The sequence below is a fragment of the Bombina bombina genome, chromosome 1 (genome assembly GCF_027579735.1).
Source record: "Bombina bombina isolate aBomBom1 chromosome 1, aBomBom1.pri, whole genome shotgun sequence".
In the NCBI taxonomy this organism is placed as follows: Eukaryota; Metazoa; Chordata; class Amphibia; order Anura; family Bombinatoridae; genus Bombina; species Bombina bombina.
Window position 1 is genome coordinate 923247244 of NC_069499.1, and position 13319 is coordinate 923260562.

A 13319-nucleotide genomic window follows, 5' to 3' on the forward strand; every position below is an offset into this window, starting at 1 on the left:
TCAAGGAACCAACTCGTAAGGAAGCTATATTAGATCTAATACTTACAAACAGTGATACAGTTTCAGATGTGTCTGTAGGTGAGAACTTAGGATCCAGTGATCATCAATCTGTTTGGTTTAGTATTCATGTTCAGGAACTGTACACCCAGACTAAAACAAAAGTTTTAGACTTTAGGACGGCAGATTTTTCATTAATGGGAGAATACCTAAAAAACTATTTAAAGGGGAAAAATCTTATTACAGGGGTTCAAGAACAGTGGGAATTTGTGAAAGGTGCCATTTTAGATGCAACCGCACACTGTATTAGACATGTCTGTAAAAGTAAAAGAAAGCGGAAACCAATTTGGTTTTCCAAAGAAGTAGCACATGCTGTAAAGACAAAAAAGATAGCTTATAAAAATTACAGACACACACAAGCAGATGATGATATGAAAATATGGAGACTCCAACAAAAAAAGACTAAGCAGTTAATTAGGAAGGTTAAGCTGATGCAGAAGAGAAGATAGCACAGTCAGTAAAACATGGGGACAAAACATTCTTTAGATATATCAGTGAAAGAAGAAAAAATAAGGTAGGAATAGTAAAATTGAAATCAGTTGATGGTAGAATAATAGAAGGAGATAAGCAGATTGCAGACTGTCTCAATGATTACTTCTGTTCTGTTTTCACTAAAGATTGTGAAGATACAATGTCTACATTAAGGGATGCTATGCAAAATAGAAACAAGCTTAACAGTAATCTTTTTACAGAGGATGAGGTTTTGTTAGCATTATCAAAAATAAATGTTACAAAGGCAGTGGGTCCTGATAATATTCATCCAAGGGTTTTAAAAGAACTTCGTTCAGTGCTAACTGTCCCATTAACTGATCTGTTTAATCAGTCACTATTAACAGGAGCTGTCCCAGATGATTGGAGAATAGCAAATGTAATACCTCTTCATAAAAAGGGCAGTAGAGAAGAATCTGGCAACTACAGGCCAGTTAGTTTAACTTCAGTAGTAGGGAAATTAATGGAAAAGCCTCTTAAAGGAAAGAATTATGACTTACATAAAGACAAACAATTTAGAGGACCAAAATCAGCATGGTTTTACTTCAGGGAGATCATGTCCAGACTAATCTAATTGACTTCTTTGATTATGTAACAAAAGTATTAGACAAGGGAGGAGCAGTTGATGTAGCATATCTAGATTTCAGCAAAGCATTTGACACCGTCCCACACAATAAACTTATTCACAAACTATATCTCCTTGGTCTAGATTCAAAAATTGTGAACTGGGTGGAATGCTGGCTTAAGGACAGAAAACAAAGTGTCTTAGTAAATGGAGTTCATTCAGCAGAGGGGGCTGTTACTAGTGGTGTTCCTCAGGGGTCAGTTCTGGGGCCTGTTTTGTTTAACATATTTATCTGCGATATCAGCAAAGGGCTACAGGGGAAAGTATGTCTCTTTGCAGATGATACAAAAATTTGCAACAGAGTGGATGTTCCAGGGGGGGTAGACAAAATGAGAAGTGATATACAACAATTGGAGGATTGGACAAACGACTGGGATCTAAAGTTTAACACAGCAAAGTGTAAAATAATGCATTTAGGGAAGAAAAATCCAAATGTTAATTACAGACTCAATGACACTTTACTGACTGTTACAGACGAGGAACAGGACTTGGGAATTATTATTTCAGATGATTTAAAACTTAGTAAACAATGTAGTAAGGCAGCGAGTAAGGCTAGCAGAATGCTTGGATGTATTGGTAGAGGTATTTGCAGCAGAAATAGTAAGGTTCTTATGCCACTTTATAGATCATTAGTTAGGCCTCATCTTGAGTATTGTGTGCAGTTCTGGAGGCCATATCTTCAGAAGGATATTAACAAACTTGAATCTGTGCAAAGGAGGGCTACCAAAATGGTACATGGTCTAAAAAATAAAACTTACCAGGATAGGCTCAATGACCTAAATATGTATAGCTTAGAGGAGAGAAGGGAAAGAGGTGATATGATAGCAACTTTCAAGTACATTAAAGGGTTTAGTAAAACTGAGGCTGTGGGTATTTTACATAAAATGGAAAATTCAAGAACAAGGGGTCATGAGCTCAAGCTAAAGGGTAGTAGATTCAGGAGTAATTTGAGGAAGCACTTCTTTACAGAAAGAGTGATTGATTTATGGAATAAACTTCCTCAAGAGGTAGTAGCAACAAACACTGTGGGGGACTTTAAAAATGCATGGGACAAGCATAGGGCTATCCTACGAACTAGATAAGTTTATACTGTTAGGTAAGGTGGGGCAGACTTGCTGGGCCTATGGCTCTTATCTGCCGTCAATATCTATGTTTCTATGTTTCTAAGAGCTCGGCAGGTGGTTAAAATCCTTGATTTCCTGACCTCCGTCAGAAAAATTTTCATGTCTACCAAATCTATCAGAGTTCCCAGTAAAGGAACTCTTGTTAGAGGGGTAAGTGAACTCTTTTTTACGTTCACCTTCCACCCGTGAGATCTTAGAAAAGCCAACACGATGTCCGTGTGAGATTTGGCTAGTTGACGCCTGAATTAAGATATCGTCCATATAAGGCGCCACTGCTATGCCCCGCGGCCTTAGGACCGCCAGAAGGGACTCTAGCACCTTTGTGAAAATTCTGGGAGCTGTGGCCAACCCAAAGGGAAGAGCCACAAACTGGTAATGCTTGTCCAGAAAGGCGAACCTGAGAAACTGATGATGATCTTTGTGGATAGGGATGTGCAGATACGCATCCTTTAAATCCACGGTGGTCATATATTGACCCTCCTGGATCATTGGTAAAATAGCCCGAATGGTCTCCATTTTGAAGGATGGGACTCTGAGGAATTTGTTTAGGATCTTGAGATTCAAAATTGGTCTGAAGGTTCCCTCTTTTTTGGGAACCACAAACAGATTGGAGTAAAACCCCTGCCCATGTTCTGTTTTTGAAACTGGGCAGATTACTCCCATGGTAGATAGGTCTTCTACACAGTGTAAGAATGCCTCTCTTTTTGTCTGGTTTACAGATAATCGAGAAAGATGGCATCTTCCCCTTGGAGGGGAATCTTTGAAGTCTAGAAGATACCCCTGGGACACAATTTCTAAAGCCCAGGAGTCCTGAACGTCTCTTGCCCAAGCCTGAGCAAAGAGAGAAAGTCTGCCCCCTACTAGATCCGGTCCCGGATCGGGGGCTGCTCCATCATGCTGTCTTGGTGGCAGCAGCGGGCTTCTTGGCCTGTTTACCTTTGTTCCAAGTCTGGTTAGGTCTCCAGACTGATTTGGATTGAGCAAAATTCCCCTCCTGCTTTGCAGCAGGGGAGGAGGAAGAGGGACCACCCTTGAAGTTTTGAAAGGAACGAAAATTATTTTGTTTGGTCCTCATCTTATTTGTCTTATCCGGAGGAAGGGCATGGCCTTTTCCTCCAGTGATGTCTGAAATGATGTCTTTCAGTTCAGGCCCAAATAGGGTCTTACCCTTGAAAGGGATGGCTATAAGCTTAGACTTTGATGACACGTCAGCAGACCAGGACTTAAGCCATAATGCTCTACGCGCTAGAATGGCAAAACCTGAATTCCAAAAAGCAGCTGCAGTAGTTACAGGAACAATGCACGCTATAGGTTGCAGAAGAAAACCCTGATGAATAAATATTTTCTTTAGGAGACCCTCTAATTTTTTATCCATAGGATCTTTGAAAGCACAACTGTCCTCAATAGGTATAGTTGTACGCTTAGCCAGGGTAGAAATCGCTCCCTCCACCTTAGGGACCGTCTGCCACGAATCCCTCATGGTGTCTGATATGGGAAACATTTTCTTAAAAGTAGGAGGGGGAGAAAAGGGAATACCTTGTCTATCCCACTCCTTAGCAACAATATCCGAAATCCTCTTAGGAACCGGAAAAACATTAGTGTAGGCCGGAACCTCTAGATATCTGTCCATTTTACACAATTTCTCTGGAACTACAATAGGGTCACAATCATCCAGAGTCTAGAAGCCGTCATATCTGAGTATGTCTGAGGGAACATCTTTCCTGAATCAGAAATCTCTCCCTCAGACAGCAAATCCCTCACCCCCAACTCAGAACATTGTGAGGGTACATCGGATATGGCTAATAAAGCGTCAGAGGGCTCAGCATTTGTTCTTACACCAGACCTACTGCGCTTCCCCTGCAACCCAGGCAGCTTAGATAAAACCTCTGTGAGGGTAGTATTCATAACTGCGGCCATATCTTGCATGGTGAAAGAATTAAACGCACTAGAAGTACTTGGCGTCCCTTGTGCGGGCGTTAATGGTTGTGACACTTGGGGAGAATTAGATGGCATAACCTGATTCCCTTCTGACTGAGAATCATCCTGCGACATACTTTTATTAGCAAAAATATGTTCTTTGCAATTTATTGCCCTTTCAGTGCATGAGGGACACATTTTAAGTGGGGGTTCCACAATGGCTTCCAAACACATTGAACATTGGCTTTCCTCAAAGTCAGACATGTTGAACAGGCTAGTAATGACCACAAACAAGCTTGAAAACACTTTACTTAGTGAAAAAATAATCTTAAAAAACGGTACTGCGCCTTTAAGAGGAAAAAAGCATACACGTTGTGCAAAACTGCTATAAAATACCCCAATCGTTTCAATTTTTTGATATAAGATTTATTTTATCCAGCTAAGTTTGCCCCACAAAGAAAGTAAACACTTAACACTTTATTGTGAAAACCGGATAGTTAATAGGCCTAAATCCGGAAAAAAACACCCCCTGCACCTCGCCACAGACCTGCTGTGGCGCCTACCTGCCCTCATAGATTGGAAATATGGGGTTAAAGCTTAAATTTGGCCCAACACTTCCACAAGGGCCCACCGGAGTTGGAGCTTGCTGCTTGCTTTGTAAATATAACTGTGCAACTGAGGCGCAAAAATAGGCCTCGCCCATCTCACTCAATGTTTTTGCAGCCTAAATGAACCGCACCAGAGCGGTTCCAAACTAGCCATGTGGGTTCTGAAACCCAAAAAAGAAGCCCAGTGTACCCTCAAAGTCTCAAAAAACGTTATTGCCAAAAACGTTAACAGCACTCCCAGTTCACCAAACGTTTGCCCACAAACATTCAAACTCAGTGTCAACCATTTTTCTTATTAGCCCCTTATGCAAACTTAGTAATACCCCTCTATATGTTATAGGATTACTGCTTACCCTCTCCCTCATGGGGATATCAGCCAATTCTCAAATACCAGTGTCTCCAGAAAAAAATGCTGAACATACCTCACTGCTTATAGCATGAAAACGTTCCTCACACTGAAGTTTCCTGTACTCCTCAGCCATTCTGTGGGAACTGCTCTGGATCTTAGTGACAAATGCTAAGATCATCAGCCTCCAGGCAGAAGTCTTCATCCATCTGCTGCCTGAGAGTAAATAGTACACACCGGTACCATTTAAAATAAAAAACTCTTGCTTGAAGAAAATAAAACTAACATTTTATCACCTCTTTCACTTTACCCTTCCTAGTACTTAGAGTAGGCAAAGAGAATGACTGGGGGTGGAGCTAAGGGAGGAGCTATATAGACAGCTCTGCTGTGGTGCTCTTTGCCACTTCATGTTAGCAGGAGGATAAAATCCCACAAGGATGAATCCGTGGACTCGTCGTACCTTATAGAAGAAAAAAGAAAATTAGGTAAATTTAATTATTATCGGTTATTTGTAGAGCACCAACAGATTCCGCAGTGCTATAAACAAAGGTGGAGTACAACAAATTTAATAACAAAAGTAATTTTTTAAATTGTACGCTGAATCAGGAAGTTTAATTTTTACTATAACTTTCTCTTACGTCACATTCCTACGTATTATACAACAGCTATTATACAAAATGATTGCAAAGAGAAGGACACTTCACAATGTTTATTTACAAGCTGACATAGAGAATATTTTTCAAATTCAAAAATACAGTCTAAATTCAAAGGTGAATATTAACTATTTCAGCACAGCACTTTGTGCAAACATGAATTATCTACAAAAGCCTTTTTTATTAACCAAAGCATTGCTCACCTCAAAAGAGAACATATAGGTTTTACTGGTATGACATTGTCACATAACAAAGCTCTTGTCTGTTTCTTTGGTAGCTACATAAGTACAATTAAGATCACTATTTAAATAAACAATTTATGTTTTCAACATGGTATAAGCAGCGTTAAATATAGAAACTCTTTATTTCACACTGCATATTAACCAGAATATCAAATTCCAAGTGATCCACAGTCTATTTAGAACCTGATTTACATATTTTAAAGATCACATAATCTCTGCCTAAAGTTTCATACCTGGTGATATGTTCACAAACTCTTCTGGTGAAAACTAAGAAAATAGTAGATTTTGCTCTGATGTTTTTTTTCTGATGTTTTGACATTTATTGTATCTTAATATAATTTGGCTGACACAACTTAGAAAGAGATAAACAAATAGTTCCAAATAAGCAGTAGTTCATACCCCTTGATATTTGCTCTACTGACATATGTTTAGTCATTATGTGTCTCTAAGGTTCTCTCAGACAGGTCTCAGATTAGGCTCATCTTCTTCCTCTTCCTCCCTTTGTCGTGGAGGTTTTTGTGAGTCTTCTTCCCCTTTATCTTGTTTGTCCTTCTCAGCCTCAATCCAGCTTTGGGGGACGATCATCTTTTTAGGTCCATGAGGAGAGGGGCCGATAAGCATCTCAATATCATCGTAGTTTATAACTTCCTTTTCCAATAAGGCATTAGCCAACTTAGGGGTAAAAAAATAAATATATGTTACAAGAACTGGAGCTTGAGAAGATAAAGGGTACAAAATTATACAAGAGTAAAAACACATGCTATTGTTATTATTATCGGTTATTTGTAGAGCGTCAACATATTCAGCAGCGCTATAAACATAGGCGGTATACAAGGTAGAAATTGGGTTTTTAAGTTTACATTCTAAGGGGGTTCATGGCGGATAGAAATAGAGGAGAGGAAAAGTATTAGGAGAGGTTAGTGTAGGTTGTATGCATACCTAAACAAAAACATAATTTATGTAAGAATTTACCAGATAAATTCATTTCTTTCATATTGGCAAGAGTCCATGAGCTAGTGACGTATGGGATATACAATCCTACCAGGATGGGCAAGGTTTCCCAAACCTCAAAATGCCTATAAATACACCCCTCACCACACCCACAATTCAGTTTAACGAATAGCCAAGAAGTGGGGTGATAAAGAAAGGAGTAAATGCATCAACAAAGGAATTGGAATAATTGTGCTTTATACAAAAAAATCATAACCACCATAAAAAGGGTGGGACTCCTGGACTCTTGCCAATATGAAAAAAATGAATTTATCAGGTAAATTCTTACATAAATTAGGTTTTCTTTCATGTAATTGGCAAGAGTCCATGAGCTAGTGACGTATGGGATATCAATACCCAAGATGTGGAACTCCATGCAAGAGTCACTAGAGAGGGAGGGATAATAAAATAACAGCCATTTTCCGCTGAAAAAATAATGCACAACCCAAATTAAAAGTTATTCTCATAATGAAAAGAAAAACTTAAACATCAGCAGAAGAATCAAACTGAAACAGCTGCCTGAAGAAATTTTCTAACCACAAGGCTGCTTCTGAAGAACCAAATACATCAAAATGGTAGAATTTAGTAAATGTATGCAAAGAGGACCAAGTTGCTGCTTTGCAAATCTGATCAATGAAGTTTCATTCTTAAAGCCACGAAGTGGGAAACTGATCTAAGTAGAATGAGCTGGTAATTCTCTGAGGCGGGGCCTGACCCGACTCCAATAAGCTTGATGATCAAAAAGCTTTAATTAAGAAGCCAAGGAAATAGCAGAGGCCTTCTGACCTTCCTAGGACCAGAAAAACATAACAAATAGACTAGAAGTCTTCCTGAAATCTTTAGTAGCTTCACACTAATATTTCAAAGCTCTCACCACATCAAAGAATGTAAGGATCTTTCCAAATAATTCTTAGATTTAGGACCACAAGGAAGGGACAACAATTTCTCTACTAATGTTGTTAGAATTCACAACTTTAGGTAAAAATGTAATGAAGTCGCAAAAACCGCCTTATCCTGATGAAAAATCAGAAAAGGAGATTCACAAGAAAGAGTGATAGCTCAGAAACTCTTCTAGAAGAAGAGATCGCCAAAAGGAACAACACTTTCCAAGAAAGTAGTTTAATGTCCAAAGAATGCATAGGCTCAAACGGAGGAGCCTGTAACGCCTTAAAACCAAATTACAGACCTCCAAGGAGGAGAAATTGATTTAATGACGGCTTACTACGAACTAAAGCCTGTACAAAACAGTGAATATCAGAAAGTTAGCAATCTTTCTGTGAAAAAACTGAAGAGCAGAGATGTGTCCCTTCAAGGAACTGCAGACAAACCCTTATTCAAAACCATCCTGAAGAAACTGTTAAAATGTAGGAATTCTAAAAGAATGCCAAGAGGAATTTATGAAAAGGTCTTCCAAACTCGATAAGTCTTTCTAGAAATGAAGATTTACGAGCTTGTAACATAGTATAAATCACTGAGTCAGAGAAACCCTCTATGACTTAGTACTAAGCGTTCAATTTCCATACCTTCAATTTAATGATTTGAGATCCTGATGGAAAAACGGACCTTGAGACAGTAGTCGCCGGCCTTAACGGAAGTGGCCAAGGTTGGCAACTGGACTATCCGAACAAGATCCGCATACCAAAACCTGTGTGGCCATGCTGGAACCACCAGCAACACAAACGATTGTTCCATGATGATTTTGGATATCACTCTTGGAAGAAGAACTAGAGGCGGGAAGATATAAGCAGGATGATAACACCAAGGAAGTATTAGCGCATCCACTGCTTCCGCCTGAACATCCCTGGACCTGGACAGGTATCTGGGAAGTTTCTTGTTTAGATGAGAAGACCCCACATCTGAACAATCTGAGAAAATACATCTGGATGGAGAGACCACTCCCCTGGATGTAAAATCTGACGGCTGAGATAATCCGCCTCCCAATGTCTATACCTGGGATATGCACCACAGAGATTAGACAGGAGCTGGATTCCGCCCAAGCAAGTATCCTAGATACTTCTTTCATAGCTTGGGGACTGTGAGTCCCACCCTGATGATTGACATATGCCACAGTTGTGATATTGTCTGTCTGAAAGCAAATGAATGGTTTTCTCTTCAACAGAGGCCAAAACTGAAGAGCTCTGAGAATTGCACGGAGTTCTAAAATATTGATTGGTAATCTCGCCTCTTGAGATTTCCAAACCCCTTGTGCTGTCAGAGATCCCCAAACAGCCCCCCAACCTGAAAGACTTGCGTCTGTAGTGATCACAGTCCAGGTTGGCCGAACAAAGGAAGCCCCAAAAAAAGGAATCACGTCCGATGCTGCAGTCATGAGGCCTAAAACTTCCATGCACATAGCCACTGAAGGGAATGACTGAGACTGAAGGAGCCGACAGGCTGCAACCAATTTCATACGTCTCTTGTCTGTTAGAGACAGAGTCATGGACACTGAATCAATCTTGAAACCTAAAAAGGTGAACCTTGTCTGAGGAATCAAGAAACTTTTTGGTAAATTGATCCTCCAACCATGTTTTTGAAGAAACAACACACTAGTTGATTCGTGTGAGATTCTGCAGAACGTAAAGACTGAGCTAGTACCAAGAGATCATCCAAATAAGGAAACACCGCAATACCCTGCTCTCGGATTACAGAGAGTAGGGCACCTAGAACCTTTGAAAAGATTCTTGAAGCTGTTGCTAGGCCAAATGGAAGAGCAACAAATTGGAAATGCTTGTCTAGAAAAGAGAATCTCAGGAACTGATAATGTTCTGGATGAATCGGAATATGAAGGTATGCATCCTGCAAGTCTATTGTAGACATATAATATCCTTGCTGAAAAAAAGACAGAATAGTCCTTATAGTCACCATCTTGAAAGTTGGTACTCTTACATAACGATTCAAAATTTTCAGATCCAGAACTGGTCTGAATAAATTTTTCTTCTTTGGGACAATGAATAGATTTGAATAAAACCCCAGACCTTGTTCCTGAAAAGGAACCGGCATGATTACCCCTGAAGACTCCAGGTCTGAAACACACTTCAGGAAAGCCTGAGCTTTTACTGGATTTGCTGGGTTAAGTGAGAGAAAAAATCTTCTCACAGGAGGTCTTACTCTGAATCCTATTCGATACCCTTGAGAGACAATGCTCTGAATCCATTCATTTTGGACAGAATCTATCCAAAAATCCTTGAAAAACCTTAATCTGCCCCCTACCAGCTGAGCTGGAATGAGGGCCACACCTTCATGCAGACTTAGGGGCTGACTTTGGTTTTTTAAAAGGCTTGGCTTTATTCCAATTTGAGGAAGGCTTCCAATTGGAAACAGATTCCTTGGGGGAAGGATTAGATTTTTGTTCCTTATTTTGACGAAAGGAACGAAAACGGTTAGAAGCCTTAGATTTACCCTTAGGTTTTTTATCCTGAGGCAGAAAAAAACCCTTTCCTCCAGTAAAAGTTGAAATAATAGAATCCAACTGAGAACCAAATAAATTATTACCTTGGAAAGAAAGAGATAATAATCTAGACTTAGATGTCATATCAGCATTCCAAGATTTAAGCCATAAAGCTCTTCTAGCTAAAATAGCTAAAGACATGGATCTAACATCAATTTTGATAATATCAAAAATGTCATCACAAATAAAATGATTAGCATGTTGCAGTAAGCGAAGAATGCTAGATGTCAGAATCCAATTCTTGTTGCGCTAAATTCTCCAACCAAAAAGTTGATGCAGCCGCAACATCAACCAAAGAAATTGCAGGCCTGAGAAGATGACCTGAATATAAATAGGCTTTCCTTAGATAGGATTCAAGTTTCCTATCTAAAGGATCTTTAAAAGAAGTACTATCTTCCATAGCAATAGTGGTACGTTTAGCAAGAGTAGAAATAGTCCCATCAATTTTGGGGATCTTTTCCCAAAACTCTATAGAAATTGCTGGTAAAGGATACAATTTTTTAAACCTTGAAGAAGGAATAAAAGGAGTACCTGGCTTATTCCATTCTTTAGAAATCATATCAGAAATAGCATCAGGAATAGGAAAAACCTCTGGAGTAACCACAGGAGGTTTAAAAACAGCATTTAAACATAGCTTCCTCAATATCCAAAGTAATTAACACTTCTTTTAACAAAGAACGAATATACTCTATTTTAAACAAATAAGTAGATTTGTCAGTGTCAATATCTGAGGAGGGATCTTCTGAATCCGATAGATCCTCATCAGAGGAGGATAAATCATTATGTTGTCGGTCATTTGAAATTTCATCAACTTTATGTGAAGTTTTAAAAGACCTTTTATGTTTATTAGAAGGCGGAAATGCAAAGCCTTCTGAATAGAATCAGTAACAAATTTTTTAAAATTCATAGGTATATCATGTACATTAGAAGTTGAAGGAACTGCAACTGGCAATGTACTATTACTGATACATTCTCTGCATGTAAAAGTTTATCATGACAATTATTACAAATGACATTCAGAGATATAATTTCCACAATCTTACAACAAATGCACTTAGCTTTGGTAGAACCGATGTCAGGCAGCAAAGTTCCAACAGATACTTCTGAGGCAGGATCAGATTGAGACATCTTGCAAAATGTAAAAGAAAAAACAACATATAAAGCAAAAACAGAATTTATGTTTACCTGATAAATTACTTTCTCCAACGGTGTGTCCGGTCCACGGCGTCATCCTTACTTGTGGGATATTCTCTTCCCCAACAGGAAATGGCAAAGAGCCCAGCAAAGCTGGTCACATGATCCCTCCTAGGCTCCGCCTTCCCCAGTCATTCGACCGACGTAAAGGAGGAATATTTGCATAGGAGAAACCATATGATACCGTGGTGACTGTAGTTAAAGAAAATAAATTATCAGACCTGATTAAAAAACCAGGGCGGGCCGTGGACCGGACACACCGTTGGAGAAAGTAATTTATCAGGTAAACATAAATTCTGTTTTCTCCAACAAAGGTGTGTCCGGTCCACGGCGTCATCCTTACTTGTGGGAACCAATACCAAAGCTTTAGGACACGGATGAAGGGAGGGAGCAAATCAGGTCACCTAGATGGAAGGCACCACGGCTTGCAAAACCTTTCTCCCAAAAAAAGCCTCAGAAGAAGCAAAAGTATCAAACTTGTAAAATTTAGTAAAAGTGTGCAGTGAAGACCAAGTCGCTGCCTTACATATCTGATCAACAGAAGCCTCGTTCTTGAAGGCCCATGTGGAAGCCACAGCCCTAGTGGAATGAGCTGTGATTCTGTCAGGAGGCTGCCGTCCGGCAGTCTCGTAAGCCAATCTGATGATGCTTTTAATCCAAAAAGAGAGAGAGGTAGAAGTTGCTTTTTGACCTCTCCTTTTACCAGAATAAACAACAAACAAGGAAGATGTTTGTCTAAAATCCTTTGTAGCATCTAAATAGAATTTTAGAGCACGAACAACATCCAAATTGTGCAACAAACGTTCCTTCTTTGAAACTGGATTCGGACACAAAGAAGGCACGACTATCTCCTGGTTAATGTTTTTGTTAGAAACAACTTTCGGAAGAAAACCAGGTTTAGTACGTAAAACCACCTTATCTGCATGGAACACCAGATAAGGAGGAGAACACTGCAGAGCAGATAATTCTGAAACTCTTCTAGCAGAAGAAATTGCAACCAAAAACAAAACTTTCCAAGATAATAACTTAATATCAACGGAATGTAAGGGTTCAAACGGAACCCCCTGAAGAACTGAAAGAACTAAATTGAGACTCCAAGGAGGAGTCAAAGGTTTGTAAACAGGCTTGATTCTAACCAGAGCCTGAACAAAGGCTTGAACATCTGACACAGCTGCCAGCTTTTTGTGAAGTAACACAGACAAGGCAGAAATCTGTCCCTTCAAGGAACTTGCAGATAATCCTTTCTCCAAACCTTCTTGAAGAAAGGATAGAATCTTAGGAATTTTTACCTTGTCCCAAGGGAATCCTTTAGATTCACACCAACAGATATATTTTTTCCATATTTTGTGGTAAATTTTTCTAGTTACAGGCTTTCTGGCCTGAACAAGAGTATCAATGACAGAATCTGAGAATCCTCGCTTTGATAAGATCAAGCGTTCAATCTCCAAGCAGTCAGTTGGAGTGAGACCAGATTTGGATGTTCGAACGGACCTTGAACAAGAAGGTCTCGTCTCAAAGGTAGCTTCCATGGTGGAGCCGATGACATATTCACCAGGTCTGCATACCAAGTCCTGCGTGGCCACGCAGGAGCTATCAAGATCACCGATGCCCTCTCCTGATTGATCC

The 13319-nt window shown here is 39.6% G+C and overlaps 1 protein-coding gene across 1 annotated transcript in view; it reads right to left on the reverse strand.

Annotated features, from left to right (window-relative positions):
* Positions 1-5860: 5860 nt before the first annotated feature.
* The window catches only part of SPG7 (SPG7 matrix AAA peptidase subunit, paraplegin), a 115958-nt gene continuing 108499 nt past the window's right edge, over positions 5861-13319 (reverse strand). The window contains 1 exon segment of the mRNA XM_053689791.1: positions 5861-6733. Coding sequence (XP_053545766.1) covers positions 6518-6733 — 216 coding nt within the window. The 3' untranslated portion in view covers positions 5861-6517.